Raw genomic sequence first — 25,479 nt, forward strand, 5'->3', positions numbered from 1 at the left:
CCAGCCCTCTTCCCTGATCCCTGTTGCTCTATGGGATGGAAGTTCTTTGTCCAGTTTCAACATGAGTGCCCTCCTCTCTCATGTCCCTGAATTCTCATAGCATTTTCTGACTGGGTCCCCAGGACTTGGATCATCTTCTATCCTGCAGGGTTTCGACAATTCCACAACTGTTTTTTTCTTTCTTGACCAATAAGTCCTTGACTATTTCTTCCACTTTCTTCCCAGAAATGAACAAAATGGAAGAAAAGTAGATTTTCCTACTCAACAACACAGGCTGCTGCTCTCTCAAAAGACAAATTGTGAAGCAGCAAAACTACACATATCTGAAGTCGTCAATAGTCATCCGATCAGATGGTGTTTGGGATAACTATTGAAAGATACCGAGTATCTCATCTCCATGTTTATTCTCTTCACAGCTCTTTTATCTGAGGTATCTTCGTTATCTTCCTCTCCACATTCTATAGAAAGAGGCAGAAATCTCTCAAATCAGATCTTCATATTTCAAATGTTTATTCCTTAGCCCCATTTCCCTTATTCCCAGAGGGTATTTTCTTTTTATCTCTTCAGCGGGCTTTCTCTAAGTCACCCATTCACAGTGTTCAGAACAGGGCCGATAATGCTTATGTATTTTTTTTTTTCCTGCCTGGGCAACATTTGGAGTCCTACGTTATATTCTGGGTATTACATTTTAAAGAGCTTATTGATAGACTGAAGGGTAAATATAAATTGAATGGCCAAGGATCTTTAATTCATTTTTTTTTTTTAATGAGAGAAATGAAGCCTTGAGAGGGTAGAAAATTTGCACAAGATCACACATGCATCAGAACCGAAGACTAGAACCGGTATCATCTTGTTCCCAACTCAATGCTCTTCCTGCTATACCATGAGTTCTCACAAAATAGTAAAAGTAACTTTTCTCTATTTATTTATGGGCTTCTTATGGCCCAACGTATGATCAATTTTCGCTAAATTCGTGACCCAGCTGAGAAATATGGAAACTCCCTTTTATTCCCATTCAGTAATCGACAGGAAGCTATTTATTTTTTAAATGCTATTTAGATTCTTAACTTTTCTATCTTGTTATATTTGTCTGTCTGAAAGGAAGTATGTGGAGGCCCTTCTCTCCAAATTTTTACTCTTGTTAGAGGTGGCAAGTAGCACACAGGAGCACACGCTGCCGGGAAGGGCACCCAGACTATCATTCCTGGCCCTGTGACTTTACGCAAGTCATTTTTCCTTTCTGAACGCTGGGTCTTCACTTCTGAGAAAGGGGGGTTGGGCTAGATGAGCAGTATTGTTTCTCACATTCCTACACACTGTTTCTGGCATCAGAGCTTCCCATATTTGTTTTTGCCGTGTCTGGAAGGAGAACGGAGGGTAGTTGACCTTCCACCATTAAAATGGTTTTGGTTGATGTCTCTGCAAACGGAGCCATCACTCAGCTACTGGGGACCAAAAACAAGCTCTAAATTCTGAGAGCCCATTGCTCGGTCGTTCCCAGGGCAAATGTGTCAGGGAGGAGAGGGAAGGCGGCTTGAGTGTCTTTGTCCTTGCAAAGCCCAAGTCGTCCCGGGAGCCGGAGGCCTCCTCTGTGCTATTTCATCAGCCTGTCTGAGGGTCGGATCGATTCTCTTGGAACAGATGGCAGGTCATTTAATCGCCCTCAGCCTGGCTATAAATCCCAGACCTTTTTTTTCCCCCTCACGAATACACTTAAAAACGTTTCCTCCAGCGAGCTTTCTCCCCCACCCTGGAAGGCAGCTCCGATTTGGAAATGCCTCTTGAAAGATCCCAAATTACCATTGGCGCTGTCAGGGGCTGTCATTTTGGGGAATTAAAAACATATTCCATTCTCTCCTGCTCATTTTGCATCATCACTCACAAAGGCTTTTCTTGTTCCTGGTTTTTTTCTAAACCTTTTCCTTGAGACATTCCTCTGAGCTTTTGGAGAAAACAACTGTCTCTAGAGTCCACATGTTCCACGACTTCAATTTGTCAGGCATTCTCTGAGCCCATTAACAGTTTCCTGCTGTGCTTACCCTTCTCTGCCTCCCGTTTTTGTTCAGAGCACAGCGGAAACTGTCAAGCTACAAAGGGACCTCAGAGATCACCTTCTCCTGGCTCCCGAAACTTGGATCTCCCCCAAGGCTCTGTCCTAGACCTGTCTGTCTGTCTGTCTCCGTCTCCCTTCTCCTTTTCTCTTTCTGTCTCTGTATTTTTCTCTCTGTTTCTGTCTCTCTCTCCACTCCCTCCCCTCCTCTCATCTCACATCTAGATTTCTGAGCCAGAGACTCTCTCAGGGTCCTCTCCCACATGACCAAGAGCCCGTTGGACATCTCCAGGTGGACACGTCCTCGGGAGAGCACGTGGAGCCCTTTGAGATTCGAAAAGCGTTTTGCCGCATTCTCCCCTGTGATCCTCACACAGCCTTGTGATGCAAGTGGGGGGACTGTTTCCACGTTACAGAAGAAAAAGCCCAGAGGCCCATAGGAAGCGTCTCGGTTGGATCTGAATTCAGATCTTGCTGACTCCAGGTGAAGTCTGTCCCACCCCAGTGTCTGGTTAACTACAGGAACAGTTTGGGGGGGAGGGCCCTAGCCTTTGGGGAGCCCCTGAGCTGCATCTTTGAGGCAGGGAGGGCCTCTGGGAGAAGAGCAGCCCTGTGCATCGGGGAGAGCCGGGGCAGCCCTGGAGACGCTGAGGGAGGGCTTTGAGGGGTGGTTTGGGATGGAGGCAATGGCGAAGCCAGAAAAGTAGATTGGTAGATGGGCTGGAGCTGTGATTGAAAGCTTAGAAAAAGAGCTTATACTGGAGTCATGCAAGTTGATGGAGCAGAGGAACGAGCCGGTCCTAAGGAAAATCTCCTTGAACACATTGCTGATTTTTATCTCCGTTAATAGCACGCAGAGATTGGCAGTTCCCAGTCCTGAGAGGTAATAAGCCCCCCGTCCTCAGAGGTCTTTGAGGAGATTCCAGCTGCCCCCTAGTGTAATGGGCTGAGGCTTGAGTTGATGCACTGAGGTCCCAAGCACATGAGGCTAAATAGTAATTGGACCATACTCTATTAATAGATAAGCTTGGAGAAAGAATGGCCCCCACCCACTCTTTGTGCAAGTCCTGATGTGTTGTATAGGAAATGACGATTTTGGTGGGTGGAGGCAGGGGAGTGGAATAGGAAGGGGAGGAGAGACTTTTGGGACGGCCATTGCCACAGTTGCCGACACAGTTGCCTCCATGGTTGCCTCGGCTCGCGTCGCTCTCTCTTAGCTGGCTTCCTGTCGCAACTGCCTATATTTGCTATCGCAATCTTTCTTGCCTATATTTGCTATAGCAATCTTTATTCACCTCTTCGCTTCAATAAATATTGAAGATTTTCCCCTTAACCTGAATTCCTGACTCCGGCTGACTTTAAATACGCGGTCATTACATTTGGCGCCCAACGTGGGGCTGTTTTTCATTCCCTGTGGCAAAACTGTCCATTCATATCTTTTATAAGGCTCAGCTAAGTTAACGCTGGGCACTGAAAAGGCAAATCTTTTCATATCCTCCTTATCCAGAGGGATAGAATAGAAACAATCCTTAATATCGATGACCCAAAGAGGCCACTCTCTAGGCAATTGAGTAGGAGATGGAAGTCCAGGCTGAAGAGTTCCCATAGTTTCCATCTGTTCATTTACTTTTCTTAAATCAGTGAGCATCCTCCATTTTCCTGATTTCTTTTTTACAACGAACACTGGGGAATTCCAAGGACTTAGAGAAGGTTGTAAATGTCCTTGTTCAAGCTGTTCCTGTACTATATCTAATAAGGCCTGAATTTTATCGCTACCCAAGGGCCACTGTTCTATCCACACTGGTGTATCAGTTTTCCATTGGATAGGAACAGGTGAAAGTGTTGGCAGGCCTTCAACAGCAGCCCTGCTTAAAAAACCGAAGTACTCATTTTTAACCCTAATTGTTGTAAAACATCTCTTCCCCACAGATTGATGGGGAGTTTTTCAACTATAAAAGGAGTAAAAACTCCTGTTTTGCCTTCAAAAGTCCATCTCATAGGGGCAGCACTAACTTCAGCTGCTATTGATCCTCCTACTCCAGACATATAGGTGTCTGCTTTAATCTTTGGCCAGTGACTGGGCCAATTGGCACCTCTAATAACTGTACGATCTGCACCTGTGTCTACCAATCCTTCCAATGGTAGGCCATTTATATAGATCGTGAGCATAGGTCGGTCAGCCGTTACAGCTGCTGTCCAGTAAATTCCTGGATTTTGTGGTCTGGAGTCAGAACCTGGGTGACTATCACCAGGTTGCTTATTAGGATTCTGTATGAGTAAACCTGATGCTACTACGTCTCCTGGGTGATAAGTCACACATTGTCTACCTGTATTAGTGACTGGGATATTATCTACACATTCCCCAGTTTCCCACATCAGTGTGTGGATGGACACTGTTTTGTACGTACAAAAAGGAGGTGAGATGGTCAAGCCTACTGTGCCTGGAGGTAAGGGATCCATAGGCTGGAGAGGAACAGATTTCACCTCTCCAGGGGGTATCTCAGTTGTCCCAGCTGCATACAGCTCTATTCTCCCCAATTGTAATTCCCTTCTGCCATCAGGTTGCTTCCTGGCTGGTTGACTGTGTAATCCCCTTCTCCCATCATATGGCTTTCTGGCTGATTGGTCATGTCTGGATACTGGCTGCTGAAGAGGTGTATGTGTGACTGCTGTTTACATACTCTCCTTCTAGGACTTCTGGCAATCTTTTACATCATACTGTTGATTTATATTGTTTGTTATACCGTTACTTGGGTGCATAATTCATGTTTGTTACACCACATCAAGCCTGCACTGACTGTGGGGAGAGTCATCACTAATAGTCTCTGCGTTGTTGCTATGTGCTATGTGTTCCCATGCTGATGGGTTTGTGCATAATAAGACCCTTGAGCCCAGAAACCTGCTAGCAACCCCCACTTCCCTTTGGTGCTTTTCATCTCCCTTCCTGAGATGTCAGGGAGGGCGTGATTATCTCCTTTTTAGTGCTTTCACCTCCCTTCCTGAGAAGTCAGGGGGGTCGTGATCACTTCCTTTTCGGTGCTTTCACCTCCTTTCCTGAGAAATCAGGGAGGGTGTGATCACCTCCCCTTGGGGGCTCTGACCTCCCTGAAGAGTCAGGGATGGCATGATCACCTGTGTTCTAAAACAAAAGAAAGCGGGAGATGTAATGGGCTGAGGCTTGAGTTGATGCACTGAGGTCCCAAGCACATGAGGCTAAATAGTAATTGGACCATACTCTATTAATAGATAAGCTTGGAGAAAGAATGGCCCCCACCCACTCTTTGTGCAAGTCCTGATGTGTTGTATAGGAAATGACGATTTTGGTGGGTGGAGGCAGGGGAGTGGAATAGGAAGGGGAGGAGAGACTTTTGGGACGGCCATTGCCACAGTTGCCGACACAGTTGCCTCCATGGTTGCCTCGGCTCGCGTCGCTCTCTCTTAGCTGGCTTCCTGTCGCAACTGCCTATATTTGCTATCGCAATCTTTCTTGCCTATATTTGCTATAGCAATCTTTATTCACCTCTTCGCTTCAATAAATATTGAAGATTTTCCCCTTAACCTGAATTCCTGACTCCGGCTGACTTTAAATACGCGGTCATTACACCCTAGTTGGGAATGCAAATGTGGTTCTAGCATGGGCTAAGTTAGGTTAGATGACCTCGGAGATCCTTTCCAAACTTGTCACATTTTGAGACAGATGGGCCTGAGTCCAGCTCTGTGCACTCGCAGCTCATCTCCCCTGACTGAAAACTTCCTCCTCCTTTTCTTCTTCCCCCTCCTCTTCCTGATCCTCCTTTCCCTCCTCCTCCTGTTCCCCCTCCATCTCCTTCTGTTTTTCCCTGTCCTCTTCCTCCTCCTTTCCCTCCTCCTTCTTTTCCTTCTCCTCCTCCTCTTCCTCCTCCTTTTCCTCTTCCTTCTCTTCCTTCTCCTCCTTCTCTTCCTCCTTCTCTTCCTTCTTCTCTTCCTCTTCTCTTCCCCTTCCTCTTCCCCCTCCTCCTTCTCCTCCTCCTCTTCCTTCTCCTCTTCCTTCTCCTCCTTCTCTTCCTCCTCCTCTTCCTTCTTCTCTCCCTCTTCTCTTCCCCTTCCTCTTCCCCCTCCTCCTTCTCCTTCTCCTCTTCCTCCTCAGTAAGAAGGGGGGACTGACATGGCTTCTCTCTCAGACTCTTGTTTTCTGTGATCCTCTTTCTGACTTCTCCCAAGCAAAGAAAAGCATGAAAATGCCGTCCGGTTTTTCTTTTCGGTTAAACAAAATGGAAAATCTAGCATGACGAGCTTTTAGAGAGGAGCTCATCCTTGTCTGGGGGTTTAATCCATTCTGTCTGGATTCTTTGCTTTCCACTGTGATGGAGACAGAGAAACCTGGAAATTGTAAGACCCGCTTCCCAGGGTTCTCCGGGTCCCTGGCACTTGGACTCTAATTGTGGCCCTCCCTTGGAGGTCAGTAGGAATGTTTCCCAGTGCACCCTGCACCCGCCGGCCCACGGGAAGCCCTCTGAGCTGAGGGAGTGCCGTTTGGGTGTGGTGGGGGGGGCGGCTGTCCATCCCTCAGTGCGGCAGCTCTAGGGTGACCTGGCAGCCATCAGTCACTCAGTTTGTGTTCCAGCTGGCAGCAGCTGCTAACTCCGCCCGGGAGATGCCGTCTGCTTTATGCTCCCCTTAGAATAGGCAGGTCTCTCCTCCCTCAGCTTCCTTGCTTCTCCTCCATCCTGGTTCTTCTACAATTCTGACCGTTCCTTCTCCGTACACACATAATGGGGTGTCCCATGGGGCTCTGTTCTGGGCCCTCTTCCTTCTCAATGACATTTCTCTTGGTGATCTCATCAACTCCCATGGATTCAATTATTATCTCTATGGTGATGATTCTCAGATTTATTTATCCTGACCTTCAAGCTGGCGGCTCCAACTACCTCTTGGGCATCCCAAAGTGGGCAGGCAGAGACGCCTTAACCCCAGCAGTCTAGAACTGCATTCTGTGTCTTTCCCCCCAACCTCCCCTTCCTTGTTGAGGGTACCACCCTATCTCAGCCATCCAGGATTAGAACTTAGGGGATATTCTTATTTTTGATTTTGTTGTTTTCTTTTTTAAATTATAGCTTTTTTATTTTCAAATTTTGTGTTCTATTTTTTTCCTCTCTCTTCTCCCCCACGCACTCCCCAAGTTGGCAAGCGATCCAATTCATGTTAAACATGTGTAGTTCCTCTCTACATATTTCCGCAAATATCATGCTGCACAAGAAAAATCTGATCAAAAAGAAAAAATGAGAAAGAAAAAAATGCAAGCAAACAGCAGCAAAGAGTCAGCGCTCAGTGCCCACGTCCTCTCTCTGAGGTTAGATGGCTCTCTTCTTCACAAGATCATTGGAACTGGCCCGAATCATCTCATATGATGGAGCCACGTCTGTTACAACTGATCATCGTATAGTCTTACTGTTGCCGTGTACAGTGATCTCCTGGTTCTGCTCATTTCAGTCAGCATCAGTTCATACAAGTCTCTCCAGGCCCGCTGGTCATTTCTTACAGAACAATAATATTCCATCACATTCGTGTACCAGAATTTATTCAGCCATCCCCCCCGATGGGCATCCACTCACACACAAAGGGCTGCCACAAACATTTTTGCACATGGGGGTCTATTCTCGGTGCTTCCCTTTCCCCTTTGCCTCCCACAATTGTTGCCACATCCTGTCCATTGTGCCTTGTGGCACCTCTTGCACGCTACCGGTGCCCCAGTGGGCCCTCACGCCCTCAGGTCCTGACTAGTGACTCCTGACTTCACGCAGCCTCCAATTTAATCTTCCCAAAGTCTGCCAGTATAACCCCACCACTTAACAAACGGCAGTAGTTCCCTCTCACCTCTGGGACCAACAATAAGGTCAGCTTTGAAACCTGCCCCTTCTACCTTCCCAGCTTTCTTATGCCTTACTCATCTCCCCCTCCCCAGCATTCCTCCCCCCACACTCTGTGCTTGAGTCCCACTGCCCCCCTTATTTTTCCTGAATAAGATGCTCCTTTCTTGGCTATTCACTGTCTGTCCCTCATGTGAGGACATCTTTCTCTTCTTCTTGATGCTTCCTGGGTTCCCTGGCTTCCCCTCTCTTTAGCAGGCATGGGGATGGGGGCTCCCGCAGAAGGGAGGATTGGATCTGGTTCTTGTACGAAGCCTGAGGAGCCAGGGGGCAGAAGCGGTGGGGAGAGGAAGCTAGGCTCTGGGGGCAATCTGGAGAAATAGACCGTCACAAACCTGGAAAGATGCATGAAGGGTAAGGCTGAGGAAAGGGTAAGGAGATCAGAAAGAAAGGAAGGAGACATAGATGGAGGCTTGAATGTCAGGAGTGTGTGTGTGAGGGGAGGGAGGGAGATGGGGAGCAGAGGACATGAGCAGATGGGCACCAGCAGGCTGGGGCACTCGTCCTGATGCCGGGTGCTACTTATCAGCTCCCCCCTTAGAGGGTAAACTCCTTGAGGGGAGGGTCAGTTTTTGCCTTTCTGTGTCCCACACTCACCACAGCACCTAGAGTTTAGGAAACGCTTCTCAGAGACCTGTGAACGCTTTAAGGTCAAAGAGCTAGTCAGCTCCTCAAGAAAAGCTGCGCCCGGCTCATCTGGAATGGCTTTCTTTCCCCACAACACTACGGGGGTCTATTCATGATCGTACTTTTCTTCTTGGACTTCCTAGTTTATTTATTTGTCGTCATCTCCCCTAAGAGATTACTGGCTGTTGAAGGGCAGGACCTGAATGATTATCTGCGGAGCTTCCCCGAGTAGAAAAACAGACGTGGGTGTTCACTAAGTTCTTGGTCGAATTAAATAGAAATAATCCTATAATCTGTTTCAGTTCTGATTCTTAGAAAATGTCTTTTTTCAAGAATTTCTAGTAGCTTTTTCTTTGGAAACAAAATGATCAATAGCAGAAAGAAATACGTTAATAATAATCATTATTGTGCCCAGAATAATGATAATTAGCATTCTGCTTATAATGAGCATTTACACTTTCCTGTAGTTCTGTGGTGTCTTGCTGAGGCACCCAAGTGGTGCATTAGAAAGCGCTCTGGACCTCAGGTTAGGAAGAGCTCAGTTGAGATCCAGTCACAGGCACTTCCTAATTGTCTGATCCTGATCATGTTTGCCTTAATTTCCCCATCTGTGAAATGGAAATAATTAAAAGCACCTAATTCTCAGGATTTTTGCAAAGATAAGATAAGATGACATTTGTAAAGTGTTTAGGATACCCTAGAGCGCTACACAAATGCAGTATTATTATTAGCTATAATTACTGTCATTAGGCTTGGGGATGAGCACACTGAAGACGGGGCTCTCCATCTCTTGATTATGAGGTGTTGAAAACCAAGCCAGTGGTTTGCACGGAGTTCTGGGTGCGGGCGGTCGCTTTTATTCCATCCGTGGAATAATGAGATGGCCGCCCCCGGTGCCCATCCAATCAGGGACCCGACCGGGAGGAAAGCTGGTTTCTCTCGCCTGCTTTCATGGGCCGCTGCCTCTTCCCTTTTGGACCCCAGACCCACGGCTCGAGGCCTGGCCTATTACAAACATTTCATAAATCCTGTTAAAGGATATTGGATTATTTTGGTCAAGGAGTGGAGATGGAGGCTAGAGAGCAGCGGCTTGGCTGCCCAGGGAGCTCTCCGAGGGGGGTTTCAGCTGCGGCTTGGGAAGCGATGTGCATGTTCTTGTGGCCAGAGACTGGACAATCCTCTGTGCCGGCCCCAGAGAGGTTCTAGAGGGGAGCGGGGGAAGGGAGAAGGGGCACCTCTGCATCATCTATTATAATGGACTTTTTTACGGAGGGGGAAACTGAGGCCCGCTGAGGCTAAGTGGCCCGCATGACCGCAAGTGGGGCATTTGAGCCATTTCTCTACCTCCACGTTCTTTCCACTGCACCAAAAAAGGAGCCTCTGGCTCATCCCCCAGCTTGGAATCTATTTTCCGAACACCTTAAGTACCATAATTGTATCGTCGGTGTGCTTTTTGGATTAGGAAGCGACTCTGAGTGATAGGGGGCGATCGGGGCGGGCGCGATGCTCTTCGCTCAGCGCTTCCTCCGAGCTCCCAGGGCTCTCTCTGATGGCGGATCTTCCTCTTTTTCTTTCCTGGGGCCCGGAAATTCTGCCATTCTCCTCTGGCTCTGCTGTTCCCTCCCCCTTCCCCCTGGAAGCTGCAGGTTCATTCATGAATTCTTAATGGCATCGATGCAGCGATCTGAAGCTGCCTGCCCTGCCAGCGTGCATTAAAAATTCAGTGGCAATGAATTGTTCATGACGATGCCGTAACAAAACATCCCTCAGACGTGGCCGGGAGAGACCTCGAGCCTCCAGCTCCCGGACTTGCTGGGAGAAAAGCATTTCCTCCTTGGAGCTCAGGGTGGGCAGCCAGTGGCTGTGAAGGTTAGGATGCATCTCAGGGGAGGGAGGGCTGCGGCCCCGCCCAGGAAAACGGCTGTCTCCTTGCCAAAGGCTCAGAGGGACCGCATGGGCTTACCGCAATCCACTACCAACATTCTCAAGAAAAATCAGTTCTTTGAAGTGGGATCCTGGCTTTGGGAAGTTCTGTCTCTGATGACTGCCCACCTGTGAGGAGGCACCTCTGCCCTCCCTTCCTGAGGTGCACTCAGTGTTCTGGAGCGGGGGGGAGAGAAAGGGGAGCTCTTGCTCGTCGAGTGTACAAGGACAGATGGAGCTGGAAAGCACCTGGAACGTCAGAGCTGGGAGGGACTTTGGAACATGGAAACATTGTAGGCAGAAAAGACAATAGACTGCCAGAATTGGAAGAGAACTTGGGATCTAGAACACAGAATGGTGCATCTGGGACTTGTGATTTGGAAATATTGTAGTTAGAGAAGATAATAGGCTGCCAGAATTGGAAGAGAATTTAGGATCTAGAACATAGAATGATTTATCTGGGAAAGATCATTTAACATAGAGCTGGGAGGGACTTTGGAACATGGAGACATTGTAGCTAGAGAAGACAATAGGCTGTCAGAATGGAAAGAAAGCTTAGAATCTAGAACATAGAATGATTTATCTGGGAAAGATCATTTAACATAGAGCTGGGAGCGACTTTAGAATGTGGAAACATTGTAGCTAGAGAAGACAATAGACTGCCAGAAGTAGAACAGAACTCAAGATCTAGAACACAGAATGATACATCTGGGAAAGATCATTTAACATAGAGCTGGGAGCGACTTTGGAACATGGAGACATTGTAGCTAGAGAAGACAATAGGCTGTCAGAATGGAAAGAAAGCTTAGAATCTAGAACATAGAATGATTTATCTGGGAAAGATCATTTAACATAGAGCTGGGAGCGACTTTAGAATGTGGAAACATTGTAGCTAGAGAAGACAATAGACTGCCAGAATTAGAACAGAACTCAAGATCTAGAACACAGAATGATACATCTGGGAAAGATCATTTAACATAGAGCTGGGAGCGACTTTGGAACATGGAGACATTGTAGCTAGAGAAGACAATAGGCTGTCAGAATGGAAAGAAAGCTTAGAATCTAGAACATAGAATGATTTATCTGGGAAAGATCATTTAACATAGAGCTGGGAGTGACTTTGGAACATGGAAACATTGTAGCTAGAGAAGACAATAGACTGCCAGAATTAGAACAGAACTCAAGATCTAGAACACAGAATGATACATCTGGGAAAGATCATTTAACATAGAGCTGGGAGCGACTTTGGAACATGGAGACATTGTAGCTAGAGAAGACAATGGACTGCCAGAATTAGAACAGAACTCAAGATCTAGAACACAGAATGATACATCTGGGAAAGATCATTTAACATAGAGCTGGGAGCGACTTTGGAACATGGAGACATTGTAGCTAGAGAAGACAATAGGCTGTCAGAATGGAAAGAAAGCTTAGAATCTAGAACATAGAATGATTTATCTGGGAAAGATCATTTAACATAGAGCTGGGAGCGACTTTAGAATGTGGAAACATTGTAACTAGAGAAGACAATAGACTGCCAGAATTAGAACAGAACTCAAGATCTAGAACACAGAATGATACATCTGGGAAAGATCATTTAACATAGAGCTGGGAGCGACTTTGGAACATGGAGACATTGTAGCTAGAGAAGACAATAGGCTGTCAGAATGGAAAGAAAGCTTAGAATCTAGAACATAGAATGATTTATCTGGGAAAGATCATTTAACATAGAGCTGGGAGCGACTTTGGAACATGGAGACATTGTAGCTAGAGAAGACAATAGACTGCCAGAATTAGAACAGAACTCAAGATCTAGAACACAGAATGATACATCTGGGAAAGATCATTTAACATAGAGATGGGAGGGACTTTGGAACATGGAAACATTGTAGCTAGAGAAGATAATAGATTTCTAGAACTGGAAGAGAGCTTAGGATCTAGAACATAGAATGCTGTATCCGGGGAAGATCATTTAATATGGAGCTGGGAGTAACCCTAGAAGGCCATAACTGGAAAGGATGTTAGAACCTCAATTATCTAAGCTGGAAGAGGCTATTGAACACAGTGTCCAAGTGGGGCTGGACCCTCGGTCCTAAAACAGAGAATCACAGAGCTGGGAGGGACCTGCCGGAATATGGAGGTCCAGCTCAGTCACCTAAGTGGATGGCATTCCCCTCAAGAGGGCAAATGACTCCCCCAAATTACAGCACCCGTCACCCAGTTACCCCTTGTGCATGTGGAAACTTTGGTCAGAGGCTCAGAGCTGAGGAGAATGGGTCCAAGCTCCTATTTTAAAGCAGAGGAAATGGCTCAGAAAAGAGAAAGCTCAGGCAGGGAAAAAGCAGTGAAGGCTGAATTTGAACCCAGCACCCATGACTCCCGAGTACAGCCGTCCTTCCCTGAAACACAGAACTTCCTTTAATACCTTTTAGACCGAGCTCAAGCCCCCAGTGACATCCAAAGTGTCACTTGGTCCTGTCCAGTGCCTGTTGAATACTTTGTCCCCCTCCTGTTCCCCGTCCATGTTCCCAGATGATGGTTCTCCTTGGCCCCTGTTCCTGGGACCTCTGGCCAGAACGCCCCCCCTTCCTCCCTCCCGTTGCCCTTTCCGGGAGCAGGGGCGCTGCCCTTGGGAGTCCCAGGAGCTGGCTGGCTCTTGAGGGAAAAAAAAAAGGTGGAAAAGATGCTGGAGTAGAGTCTGAGCATAAAGCGGTGTGTGGAGACATCTGTCGCCCACAAGAGGAACTGTTGGTCTTCCCAGAAGGAAAAGAAAGGCTTCATTTATTGGAGTATTTGTTCTGTATGGGGGGAGGGCAGCTGGGGTCCGGGTCATCACCCTCTGATACCCGGGAAATCGGAACATGGGGGTCAGGAGCTTAGGGGAACCGAGGCCGCCCCATCTGGAGTCTTCCTCCCTCGGGGGGTACTTCCCGGCTACTCCAGCCAGAGCAGATGCAGCCTGTACAGGTCTGAGCTCTCCCGGGAGGTGTGGGGGGCTCTGGGAAGTTTGGAGCTCCTGATGCCTTACGTCCAGAGAGACCTCCGGGGCTTGGAAGGAGGATGGATGGGCAGCTTTTTTGTGAGTGGGGAATGTCGGATAATCTTGTCTCCCTCCCACCCCATGACTTTTTTCTTTTGTTTTCCACAATGTCTCCCCTCCTCCCCTGCTGTGGCAGCCGTCCCTTATGATCAAAACCGACAATAAACAAACGCAAGCAAGAGAAGGAGGTGGTCAGAGGGTTCTGCCCGGCACAGCCCCAGAGCCTGTGAGCAGGGAGAGCCCCCCAGCCCTACAGCCCACGGTTCTCAGCAGCAGCCTAGAGGAAGCCCCTGCTCCCATCTGGCTTGGAGTAGGTGGTCTCTGGGATCCTTGTTGACACATACGCAGCCACTTCCTGTGACTGTGGGCAATTCAAGTAACCTTTCCCAGCCTTGTTTTCCTCATCTGCAAAATGGGTGTAAATACTTGGAGATTTAGAAACTTAAAGCTGTGTAATTGATAGATTTTTTTCACTTCTTCTTGCATATGTCTGAAGAGATGTGCTGTTTTTAACGAGTAATAAACCTTAATGGAAAGGACTGGAGTGGACCATATGCAGATAGAACTTACTTCTCTCTTCTCAGTTATTTTGGCACAGACCCTGGGGTAAGCCCCAGCTAGCCAATGAAAAAAGGCAGCCCAGAAACAGATCAAGGGAAGCAGCCCCAGTGGTGACTCCTGTCCCCTGAGGGAGACCTACACGCTCACCACTGATGGCCTGGGCGTTGGAAGCTCTCCATGTCCTACGGCAGCGACGGGGTCTTCTTGTTGCTCCCTGGGACGGCCGCCCTCTGTGAGCTCTTCTCCCCGTGGGAGCCCAACCCGCCCAGCGGACAGTGTAAAATTTGGCTTCCCTACACAGAAGCCTTCCCAGCTATCGACACTCTACCAAGCCCAGAAGTCAGGGCTCGTGCATCCCAAGGAGTTGGGTCTTGTTCCCCTGAGGAACAAGGAGTCGGGTCTTCCATCACGGTCCTTCTGGGGAACAAGGAGTCGGGTCTTCCACCACGGTCCCTTTGAGGAACGAGGAGTCGGGTCTTCCATCACGGTCCCCTTGGGGAATGAGTTGGGTCTTCCATCACGGTCCCCTTGGGGAATGAGTTGGGTCTTCCATCACGGTCCCCTTGGGGAATGAGTTGGGTCTTCCATCACGGTCCCCTTGGGGAATGAGTCGGGTCTTCCACCACGGTCCCCTTGAGGAACGAGGAGTCGGGTCTTCCATCACGGTCCCCTTGGGGAATGAGTCGGGTCTTCCATCACGGTCCCCCTGGGGAACAAGGAGTCGGGTCTTCCACCATGGTCCCCTTGGGGAATGAGTCGGGTCTTCCATCACGGTCCCCTTGAGGAACGAGGAGTCGGGTCTTCCACCACGGTCCCCCTGGGGAACAAGGAGTCGGGTCTTCCATCACTGTCCTCTTGGGGAACAAGGAGTCGCTTCCACCACAGTCCCCCTTGGGGAACTGTCCAACGTACTCTAGAGAGAGGAAACCCTGCTACTTACACATATCCAAGGTTTCTCCTTTCGGGGTGACTTCAGGGCCGGTCTGGAAACCTCCCAGCAAAGCTCATCTCTCCGCTTTGTGGGAGCCTGTTTTCACCCCTAAGTTCCGCTTCCTCCCTCTTGTCGCTGCCCATTCTCCAGACCTCATTCCCACCGATCTCACCCCTCTACAACATGATTCTCTTTCTTCTTTAACTCGCCTCTGCTTAATTTGGAGCAGGGGAAGGGTGCTCTTTCTTCACGTAAGGGGGCGCGCTGGATTTTACAACGGGCAAGCACACGTCTTAACATCTGGAAAGTGAGAAGAAAACATTTTTACAGCTCACATTGTTAGAAAATCCCCCCAACGTTAAACCTAACTTTGTTTCTTTGGAGCTTCTGCCTCCGTCTCCTCGCACAGGACGATGGCACCAATACTTGAAGTCTCTTGTTTCCCCCAGATCTTCTCTAGGCGACACATCCCATGTAGCTTAGCTTGTGTGTTGTTGGGTTTTTTATATAACAAATAAGATCCTTTTCCATCCTATACATTTAAGGCTGTAGATTTAAAAGTTTTCTTCTGAGGGAATCTCCAAGGGCTTCGTAGACCATCAAAGAGGGCCTCGATCCACCGACAGGCTTCCACGAATTCAGTTTTCAGCTCCGTGTAGGTGAGCATAGTGATGATGATGATGATGATTAGCGTTTATATAATAGTTTAAAGTTTTGGAAAGTGCCTCATAAACATGATCTCGTTTAATTCTTGATTCGGAGAATGGATGCTATTATTACCTCCATTTTGCAGACAAGGAAACTGAGGCCAATAGCCTTTGTCAAATGACTTTTTCTAACCATTATGATTTCTGCCCTTCCTCTTCCTCCTCTTCCTCTTTTCGATTTCTCTTCCTCTTCCCCCCCCCTCCTCCTCCTCCTTCCTTCTTCTTTCCCCCTCCTCTGTCCCTCCCTTCTCTCTCCCCCTTTTCTCCCAGCTTTAGCCCCATGTCACCAAGTGTTCATTTTATCTGTTGGTGATGTAGGGAGATTTTCAGACTCGGGGTCAGACCAGGGCTCACTTCTGTCTCTTTTTTTCTCTATTAAAGTTTTTATTTACAAGGCAGGAGCATGGGTAATTTTTCAGCCCTTACAGAGTCTTGTGTTCCCAATGCTCCTTCCCCGCCCCGAAGGCAGGTAGTCCAAACGTGTTAAATATGTTAGAATATGTGTTAAGCCCAACGTATGTCACATGTCCATACAGTTGCCTTGTTGCACTTCTGTCTCTTGTTGCGCCCCCGGCCTCCATCTCCCAGCCTCTACCTCCCAGCCTCCCGCCTCCATCTCCCAGCCTCCATCTCCCAGCCTCCACCTCTCAGCCTCCACTTTCCAGCCTTCACCTTCCAGCCTCCATCTCTCAGCCTCCAGCCTCCACCTCTCAGCCTCCATCTCCCAGCCTCCACTTCTCAGCTCCAGCCTCCATCTCCCAGCCTCCACTTCTCAGCTCCAGCCTCCATCTCCCAGCCTCCACTTTCCAGCCTTCACCTTCCAGCCTCCATCTCTCAGCCTCCAGCCTCCACCCCCCCAGCCTCCACCTCCCAGCCTCCCGCCTCCGCAGTCTGTCCCCGGCGCCTTCCTGCTTGGTGGCAGCCGGTGTTTGCCCCAAACTGGGGCGCCTCGGAGGGAGCGTTGGGGCTCCGGGACCCGGCTTCAGATCTGGCCCGATACTTCCCAGCTGTGTGATCCTGAGCTGTATGCCTCAATTTCCCCTCCTGTAAAATGGGCAGAAGAACACCAGCCTCAATCCGCGAGGAATTCATGGAGCGCTCACAATGTTATGTAAATGGTAGCTGTCGTTATCAATGTTAAACCAAAGGAAGGTCGCGTATAAAGTGCCCACTATGTGCTGGACACCAGGCGCTTCTGTGATGGATACTGTAACGATGATATCTCCCCTGATCTCTCTACCACCCTGTGAGGTGGGGACTCTTATTATCCCCATTTTACAGATGGGGAAACTGAGGCAAGCGGTGGCTGTGTGCCCAGGGGCAAATAGCAAGCCGGAGTCATCTCCGCTCTTCCGCCCAGCACTAGCCAGTACGTCACCTGCCTCCTTATTCTTAGTCCATTGAAAACCCGTCCACCCCGTTACTAATGGGGGCTCATTTTTAATGGAAGCTTATTACTTAAAAGTACCTAAGGAGGATATGTCCATTAGCCCTGGGAAGAAGCTACCACTGAAACCTCTGGGGAAGTAAGGGAAGGAAGGAGAGGCAGGAAGAAAAGAAAAAAGGAAGAAAGAAAGCAAGCCCTGCCCTCTGCTCCCCTGTTCTTAGCCATCTTCAGTGGGGGGAGCCGGGCAGGGGCGCCAGCCTCCCCCTCCCCCCGACATGGCCAGGCCAAGTGCCCACGAGGGTCGCCTCCCTGCTCGGAGGCTGCCGGGGCCGCCTGGAAGTGGGGCTGGCCGGGGGGCGGCCGGTTCCCCGATGGCTCTGGCAGGGGTCGGCAGGCCCTTCTCCACAAGGGGGAGCTAGTGTGTGGGCGGAGGGAAGATGGACACGGAAGGGTTTGGGGATGAGTGAAACCCGGCATCTGAGAAGTCCTGAGGTGTTGGGGGGGGCGGCCCCGAGGGGGAGCAGAATCCACGATGACCAAGAGGCCTTGGGATCCGCAGCCGGGATCCCAATGGGTGGAAAAGCCCTGGTGAGACTCGGGCGGCCCCGGGAGAGCCCGGAGGGTCGGCTTTTGGGCCGCTGGACAGCTCCCGAGGCCCTCCACGAGCCCATTTCAGTGACTCCCACCGCTCAGCTCTTCTCGGGGTTTAATGCCTCCTCTCGCCAAAGCCTGAAGGCAGATCCCCCCGGACTAAAGATTTCTCTTTTAAAGTTGCTATTTCCTTAGACAGTGGCCAAGAGGGAAGGGGGGAAATGCGTCTCCCAGGAAACCTGGCAGAGCAGAGTGATAACTGCCAGGTAGCCCCGAGGGAGCTGGGAAGATCTGGGGGCCAATTCTCTGCTGACCTGCTACCCTTTGTCTGTGGGCAGCCTCCCAATGGAAGAAATAATTGTCTTCTGTGTCGAGCCCGACAGGCCACAATGCAGTGGAGATTGTTCTCGCCCAACATGCACAGGGGCAACGGAAAGGCCCGGCGGTCCCTGGGGTGCGACAGTAAGAATCCGTCCCCGACAGCGAAGGCGCCCCCTCCTCAGGCTGCCCCCCCCCCGCCTCCTCTGTAAATGCCTTGTGGTCCCTGGGGTGCGACAGTAAGAATCCGTCCCCGACAGCGAAGGCGCCCCCTCCTCAGGCTGCCCCCGCCTCCTCTCGTACAATCCGTCACTGTAGACATCGTCTCCCTCGCTGTCCTGGAAGGCAGAACCGGCAGTGTTTGTTCTGGGAGGCTTTGTATGTGTAGACGTGGAAGAACAGAAGGTTCCACTCCTGGTTATTATATGAGAGAGCCGGGGTCCTGGGCTGTTGGGTCTCAGAAGTCCTGGTACTGGAGCTGCCCACACGGATGGTGATTCACTTTCATCTATTTAATTCACCAAGCATTTATGAAGCACCTATTGTATACCAGCCACAGGTGCAAAGACAAAAACAAGTAAACCCCAAGTGCAGGAGCGAGCGGGTGAAGATGAGTGAGTACAGGAGGATTTGGGCCCAGGTCCAGGCCTCCCTATGCTCTGAGTCGCCCCGTCTCGCCCTGGGACCTCACGGTCCGGGGGACTCTGCCCAGCGTCCTCTGCGGTTTACAGGCTTGGAGATCGCTGAAGCGCCGAGGGGCGGACGGCCTCGCCCAGGGAAGCGCAGCGGGTGAGACAGTGGGCGGAGAATGATAATTAATAATAATGATGGTAATTAGCGTTTCAGTGGTTTACATCACACCGTTCTCACTGCGCCCTGGGTGGTCCCCGCTGTTATTATCCCAGTTTTGCAGCTGAGGAAACTTGAGTTTTCACGAGAGGTGACGGGACGTGCCCAGGAGGAGGTAACTGCCCGAGGCACCGCTGGGACTGAGTTCCTCTTGCCCCTCTGCAGTGCCAGGGCCACGGTGTGGCGGAGCGTTTGGAGTCCTAGACTTGCAGCCAGAAAGATCTGAAGTTGAATCTAGCCTGCAAGTCACTCCATCTCGGTCTGCCTCGGTTTCTCTGCTTGTAAAATGGAGGGAATAATAGCCCTTATCTCCCATGGGTGTCGTGAAATTAAATGATTCCACACAGTCACTCACGTGTATAAAAGCAGGTGGATAACGTCTGTGTTGATGGGAGAGATCAAGCGTTTCCTGAACTCTTTATGTTCATTAGCTTGCGAGGTGGCCCCCTTTTACCTTTCTTTGTACCTCCAGGGCTTAGCAGAATGCCTGACACATTAAATATTTATTGCCTGACTAAAGATGTGAGTGGAACAGTCCAAGAAAGTGTGTTCATGTAAAGAGTTACAGCGGCGCAATGCAGTCAGACAGAGAGAGCTGGAACCAAGCCATGTTGGGCCAAAGCGGGTCTATCCAAGTTCTTCTGTGAAGGGTTTGGTGAATCTCAGCGCTCTCCAAATGCTGGCTCTTAGCTGTCACGTGTCGACGTGGAACCTGAGCCTGTAGCACGCTGATCTTGGGGCGAGCCTTCCCACTGTGGGGCTCCACTCCCTGGGTGTTTCTTCTGTTTTGGAATATGAGACTCTAAAGAAGGAGCAGTTATGTTGGTTGAATGAAAAATTAACTAGGATGATAGAATGATAAGACCTTGAAAGTTAATTTTGTACAAGTTATTTCATCTTCTTGAGAAATATGTAAAAATTGGGGAAAACATTAATAATGTAAATGAAATAGTATTCATGAAAGTGCTTTGAGTTCTTTCTGAGAGAGGTTAGGATCAAAAATCAAAGAAGTAAAACAGGGTCCTTCTTAGGTGTGGATAAATTGAATCTTAAACCCCGTGTCTCCGTATTTGAAGATTTGTTGCCATTGGTAGTCTTTCCACTGTTGGTGATCATGAACCTTCAGTCCCAATCTCAGAACTGAGGGCAATGGAGATTTATTCCGTCCGAAGGTTCCTCACCCTGTGATTGAGCTGAGGGTGAGCCTCCCTGCACTTAGCTGAGAGGCTCCTTGTTGGACAAACGGGCATTTCATCATCGGAGCAAACTAGAAGCCAGTGTGGCCAGAGAGCACCTGCCAATTCTTGCTCCCTACTGCCACGGCTGCCAAGAACCCCAGGGTCACACCCATGCCACGGTGATTCATTCAGCGCGGAAGTAAACGAAATGTTGACATGAAAATATATGCATGGGATGGTGCCAAGAGGGAGGAACAGAAGCAGAGAGAGACAAACAGAGACAGACGGGAGAGAAGGAGGTAGGGATGGCGAGACAAAAAGACAGAGATGGGAGAGAAAGAGGGAAGGAGAGAGGGAGAGAAACAGAGATAGAAATGATAGAAAAAGAGGTAGGGACAGAGGCAAAGAGAGACGGGGGATAGAGGAGGGATAGAGACAGATGGAGAGACAAAAAGACAGATATGGGAGAGAAAGAAGGAAGGAGAGAGGGAGAGAAACAGAGACAGACAAATGAGAGAAAAAGAGTCAGAGACAGAAACAGAGATGGGAGAGAGGAGGGATAGAGACAGACACAAAGGTGCAGAGGAGAGGGAAAGAGGGAGGAAGGAAGAGAAGAAAGGAAGGAGAGAGAAGAGCCTTTTTAAAAAAGCCATCAGCAGAGCATTCCTATTGGATTCTGCATTGATTTAAAGGGAGCACGTAGAGGATCTACATTATGGATGACCATTTTTAATATTGGATGATTGGTTTTGAAATCACTATGTAGTCATTTCATCCTTCTGTTCACCATAAGGAAAAACAAAACCCGAACGTCCAAGGGGCCAAGGTGGCCCACAGCCTCTGCCAGGGACCACTGAGCTGCTCTCTCCCACAGAACCGTGCCTCGCGGCTCATGGACAGATAGTGTGGAAGCTTGGAAGCCATTTGTATTTCAGCACCAAGGACAGCAGCTTGGTGCAGAGGAAAGGCTCTGGCCCCTGTGCTTCTGACTTGGTCACTCCTCCCTGGGACTCAGTGGCCACAGATCCTGGGGCATCTGTTGTATTCCCTTGGGATTTGGTCGCCTCCTCGGGACCATGGGAGGTTTCCGGGGGGGATCTGTGAGGTTCCCCTGGGATTGGTCGCTTCCTTGGGACCATGGGAGGTTTCTGGGGGGGATCTGTGAGGTTCCTTTGAGACTCGGTCACCTCCTTGGGACCATGGGAGATTTCTTTAGTAGATCTGTGAGGTTGCCCTGGGATCTGTCACCTCCTCGGGACGATGGGAGGTTTCCGGAGGGATCTGTGAGGTTCGACTGGGACTTGGTCGTCTCCTTGAAACAATGGGAGGTTTCTGGAGGGGATATGTGAGGTTCCTTTGGGACTCTGTGGCCTCGTTGGGATCATGGGAGATTTCTTTAGTAGATCTGTGAGGTTCCCTGGGATCTGTCACCTCCTTGGGACCATGGGAGGTTTCCAGAGGGATCTGTGAGGTTCCCCTGGGATGATGGGAGGTTTCTGGAGGGGATCTGTGAGGTTCCTTTGGGACTCGGTCACCTCCTTGGGACCATGGGAGGTTTCTGGGGGGGATCTGTGAGGTTCCTCTGGGATTGGTCACTTCCTTGGGACCACGGGAGGTTTCTGGAGCAGATCTGTCAGGTTCCCCTGGGATCTGTCGCCTCCTCAGGATTATGGGAGGTTTTCAGAGGAGATCTGTGAGGTTCCTTTGGGACTCAGTTACCTCCTTGGGACCATGGGAGATTTCTTTAGTAGATCTGTGAGGTTCCCCTGGGACCATGGGAGGTTTCTGGAGAGGATCTATAAGATTCCCCTGGGACTCTGTGGCCTCCTTGGGACCATGGGAGGTTTCTGGAGCAGATCTGTCAGGTTCCCCTGGGATCTGTTGCCTCCTCAGGATTATGGGAGGTTTCTGGAGGGGATCTGTGAGATTCCTTTGGGACTCGGTCACCTCCTTGGGACCATGGGAGATTTCTTTAGTAGATCTGTGAGGTTCCTTTGGGACTCGGTTGCCTCCTTGGGACCTTGGGAGATTTCTTTAGTAGATCTGTGAAGTTCCCCTGGGACCATGGGAGGTTTCTGGAGGGGATCTATGAGGTTCCTTTGGGACTCAGTCGCCTCCTTGGGACCATGGGAGATTTCTTTAGTAGATCTGTGAGGTTCCCCTGGGATCATGGGAGGTTTCTGGAGGGGATCTATAAGGTTCCCCTGGGACTCTGTGGCCTCCTTGGGACCATGGGAGGTTTCTGGAGCAGATCTGTCAGGTTCCCCTGGGATCTGTTGCCTCCTCAGGATTATGGGAGGTTTCTGGAGGGGATCTGTGAGATTCCTTTGGGACTCGGTCACCTCCTTGGGACCATGGGAGATTTCTTTAGTAGATCTGTGAGGTTCCTTTGGGACTCGGTTGCCTCCTTGGGATCTTGGAAGATTTCTTTAGTAGATCTGTGAAGTTCCCCTGGGACCATGGGAGGTTTCTGGAGGGGATCTATGAGGTTCCTTTGGGACTCAGTCGCCTCCTTGGGACCATGGGAGATTTCTTTAGTAGATCTGTGAGGTTCCCCTGGGATCTGTCACCTCCTCGGGACCATGGGAGGTTTCCGGAGGGGATCTGTAAGGTTGTTCACCTCAGGGTGTGGGGCGCTCCCTAAAAATCTCTCCCCTTCTCCTTCAGGAATGGTGCAGAAGCTGGACCAGAAGCTTCCCGTGGCCAACGAGTACCTGCTGCTGTCCGGCGGCGTGCGGGAAGGCGTGGTGGATCTGGACCTGGACGAGCTGAACGTCTACGCCCGGGGCACGGACTACGACATGGACTTCACGCTGCTGGTGCCGGCCCTCAAGCTGCACGACCGCAACCAGCCGGTGACGCTGGACATGCGGCACTCGGCTCTCTGCCACTCGTGGCTCAGCCTGCGGCTCTTCGACGAGGGCACCATCAGCAAGTGGAAGGACTGCTGCACCATCGTGGACCACATCAACGGGGCCACCAACTACTTCTTCTCGCCCACCAAGGTGGCCGACTGGTTCTATGACTCCATCAGCATCGTGCTCTCGGAGATCCAGAAGAAGCCCCAGCGGGGGATGCCCAAGGTGGAGAAGGTGGAGAAGAACGGCACCATCCTGTCCATCATCCTGGGCGTGGGCAGCAGCCGCATGCTCTACGACATCGTCCCGGTGGTCTCCTTCAAAGGCTGGCCCGCCGTGGCCCAGAGCTGGCTCATGGAGAACCACTTCTGGGACGGCAAGATCACCGAGGAGGAGGTCATCAGCGGCTTCTACCTGGTGCCCGCCTGCTCCCACAAGGGCAAGAAGGACAACGAGTGGAGGCTGTCCTTCGCCCGCAGCGAGGTGCAGCTCAAGAAGTGCATCTCCAGCAGCCTGATGCAGGCCTACCAGGCCTGCAAAGCCATCATCATCAAGCTGCTGTCGCGCCCCAAAGCCATCAGCCCCTACCACCTGCGCAGCATGATGCTCTGGGCCTGCGACCGGCTCCCCGCCAGCTACCTGGCGCAGGAGGACTACGCGGCGCACTTCCTGCTGGGGCTCATCGACGACCTGCAGCACTGCCTGGTGAACAAGATGTGCCCCAACTACTTCATCCCCCAGTGCAACATGCTGGAGCACCTGTGCGAGGAGACCGTCATGCTGCACGCGCGGAAGCTCTCCTCCGTGCGCTCCGACCCCGCCGAGCACCTGCGCACGGCCATCGAGCACGTCAAGGCGGCCAACCGGCTGACCCTGGAGCTGCAGCGGCGCGGCAGCGCGGCCGGCATCCCCTCCCCGCAGTCCGACGGCGGGGACCCCGGCCAGCCCGACGACCGCCTGGCCAAGAAGCTGCAGCAGCTGGTGACCGAGAACCCCGGCAAGTCCATCTCCGTCTTCATCAACCCCGACGACGTCACCAGGCCCCACTTCAGGATCGACGACAAGTTCTTCTGAGCCTTCGCGGAGCCTTTTCTGGTTCCGACCCTGAGATTGCCGCGGAGTGGGGGTGGGGCGGGGCGCGCGGATTGTTTTTCCGTGTCCGGCGCGGCTGGGTCTGTGGAGAACAGCTGCTTGAACGCGGGTCCCGGGCCCGGAGACGGCGCCGTCTCTCCGGCAGGACGTGACTCCCTCACGTCCAGCCTTCGCTTCTCCTCTCCCTCTCTAACTGTCCTGTGGGTTCTGTGGGGCTGGGCGGGGCACGGTTTCCTTCCGCTTCTTTAAAGGAGGTCTAGAGCCATAGCTGCGGACGCCCGGGGCCTTTCTGGCGCTCTTCCTTCCCCTGCTCCCTTCCCTGGGGTCAGACTCTCGGCGGCCGGGGAAGCCATCTCCTTTCCTAGAAGAAGTCTATTTTTGTTGGGGCTTTTTCATTTTTACCGAACTTCCATGACTTGGAGCGTTGGAGAGGACCTTCTGAGAAAGAGCGGCCCCGGCATTCCCTCTGGATCAGCCCGGGGGTCAAAGGGACTTCTCCTTTTCTTTTTCCTCCACCAAGAAAATTCGTGGACTTGAAAAGTGACTAAATGCTACAGATCTTGTAGCCCCGGAAGCAGTTTCTTTGAATGTAATCATCCTCACAGCCAGCCTCGGTGGTTTGGGGGGTGGTCTTGCCAGCTTTCCCCACGGAATAGGGTGACGGATGCTAGTTGTAGTGGTGTAATTATTTGAAGCCTTATTTAAATCCTTATAAAGAACATACCATTGTTAATGTTATTTGCACTAATGAAATCTCTGCCATTGTCTTAGTCCTTGTGCGTGTGTGTCCCCACCCCATGACCACCCGCCGGTGACGGCAGCGGCTCGTCCCGGACTCCTTTCCTGGAATCAGACTGGAACAATCTGCGGCACCTGCCCGGCCTTTCTCGCCCGAGACTCGTTTTGAAGGCAGTTGCCTGAAATTTGAATTATTGCCCAAAGTTCAAGTTGAGGGACTGTCCCCTCCAGAGCATTCGCTTCTCCTGGGGGGGGATACGTCTCTGAACCAGAAGCCGTGAGAGCGGAAGCGAGCTTCCCCCGCCAGATGCGGTCTCCGCCATTCACAAAGCAGGCGGGAGCAGGCCCAGGCTGGGGCCGTGCCGGGAAGGCGCTTTGCTGACTAGAAAGGATTCTCTGGCCTCGACATCAAGTCCAGGCTCTGGCTCTTTTTAGAAATGTAAACGGAGCTGAGACAGTGCATCGTTGGCTCGGAGGGGAAAGTCACTGAGCCAACCCAGAGGTCAGGCAGCGTGAGCCCCGAGAGCCTCCCTGCTCCCGCTGGATGCCCCAGACGGCCGCCGGAGCCGGGGCTCCCTCAGCATTCCCTTGGCGACCTCCGGCATCCAGAAGCCTGCAGGTCTTCTCCTGGCTGAAGTTGGGTTTTGCCGCCTCGGGTTTGCATGGGAATTAATGTTATGCTAATAAAAGAGAATGAACTTATTCAACCACCTTAAGTCAAAG

The 25,479-nt window shown here is 50.8% G+C and overlaps 1 protein-coding gene across 1 annotated transcript in view; it reads left to right on the plus strand.

Annotated features, from left to right (window-relative positions):
• Positions 1–24,088, plus strand: part of MB21D2 (Mab-21 domain containing 2) — a 79,438-nt gene extending 55,350 nt beyond the window's left edge. The window contains exon 2 of the mRNA XM_051991632.1: positions 22,736–24,088. Coding sequence (XP_051847592.1) covers positions 22,736–24,000 — 1,265 coding nt within the window. The 3' untranslated portion in view covers positions 24,001–24,088. The remainder of the gene's footprint in view (positions 1–22,735) is intronic.
• Positions 24,089–25,479: the final 1,391 nt, after the last annotated feature.

This window comes from Antechinus flavipes, chromosome 3 (assembly GCF_016432865.1).
Source record: "Antechinus flavipes isolate AdamAnt ecotype Samford, QLD, Australia chromosome 3, AdamAnt_v2, whole genome shotgun sequence".
NCBI classification, from domain to species: Eukaryota; Metazoa; Chordata; class Mammalia; order Dasyuromorphia; family Dasyuridae; genus Antechinus; species Antechinus flavipes.